This window comes from Rhincodon typus, unplaced genomic scaffold (genome assembly GCF_021869965.1).
Source record: "Rhincodon typus isolate 14 unplaced genomic scaffold, sRhiTyp1.1 hic_rhity00007646, whole genome shotgun sequence".
Taxonomy (NCBI): domain Eukaryota; kingdom Metazoa; phylum Chordata; class Chondrichthyes; order Orectolobiformes; family Rhincodontidae; genus Rhincodon; species Rhincodon typus.
Genome location: NW_025973284.1, coordinates 3,626 through 4,344, shown reverse-complemented (window position 1 = coordinate 4,344; position 719 = coordinate 3,626). Strand labels below are relative to the sequence as shown.

The 719-nt window shown below is 59.2% G+C and overlaps 1 protein-coding gene across 1 annotated transcript in view; it reads left to right on the top strand.

The window, feature by feature from the left end:
- The window catches only part of LOC109924091 (sodium-coupled neutral amino acid transporter 3-like), a 7,589-nt gene that overhangs the window by 4,135 nt on the left and 2,735 nt on the right, over positions 1–719 (top strand). Inside the window, exon 4 of the mRNA XM_048594282.1 lies at positions 282–340. Coding sequence (XP_048450239.1) covers positions 282–340 — 59 coding nt within the window. The remainder of the gene's footprint in view (positions 1–281; positions 341–719) is intronic.

Below are 719 nucleotides of genomic sequence, written 5' to 3'. Positions count from 1 at the left end.
ACCGACAGGGAATGATACCGGCTCTTTGTTCGGGGGCACCGGAATACTCCCTCGCTAATGGGGCACCGAGTGGGGGGGCCCTACGCCACACAGTGGGCTGCAGTGGCTCAGTCTGGGACAGGAGGGTGCGTGGGTCTGCATGAAAGTTGGGAATTGGTCAGTGATGCCCGTAGGAATAAAGGTAGGATTCTGGAAGAGAGTGTGAGTGTGAGTGTGTCTGCATTCTGACCAATTTGTGCAAATCATCCTGAGCTCTCGGTCTCTTGTCTTTCGGATTACAGGTTACCTGGGCTATACCAGTGGATTCTCACTGACTTGTATGGTGTTTTTCCTCATCTCGGTGAGTCCCTCATCTGCAGAGACAGACGCCAACACAGATGGTGCACCCAGAGACCGGTCCCATTCTAGGCCTCTCCTCCATCTCTCACATGCTATGTCCTGGGGCAGCTCTCTCCAAATGCGGGGACTGTGCGGCGCTGGCCAATCAGCCCGCTTGGCTGCCCGTGCTAGCCTCTTCACAAATTTCCCTGCCGCCGTGCACCCCCCGTCCCCCCGCCACCCCCCACATCGGCTTCGGGTCACACCATCCTGTTATCATCGAGCAAGCGCATTCCATGCGTGAGCTGAAGGAGCGGGCGCAGTCGTAGGGTCAGGGCCGAGGGAGCGGGCGCAGTCGTAGGGTCAGGGCCGAGGGAGCGGGCGCTGTCGTAGGGTCAGGG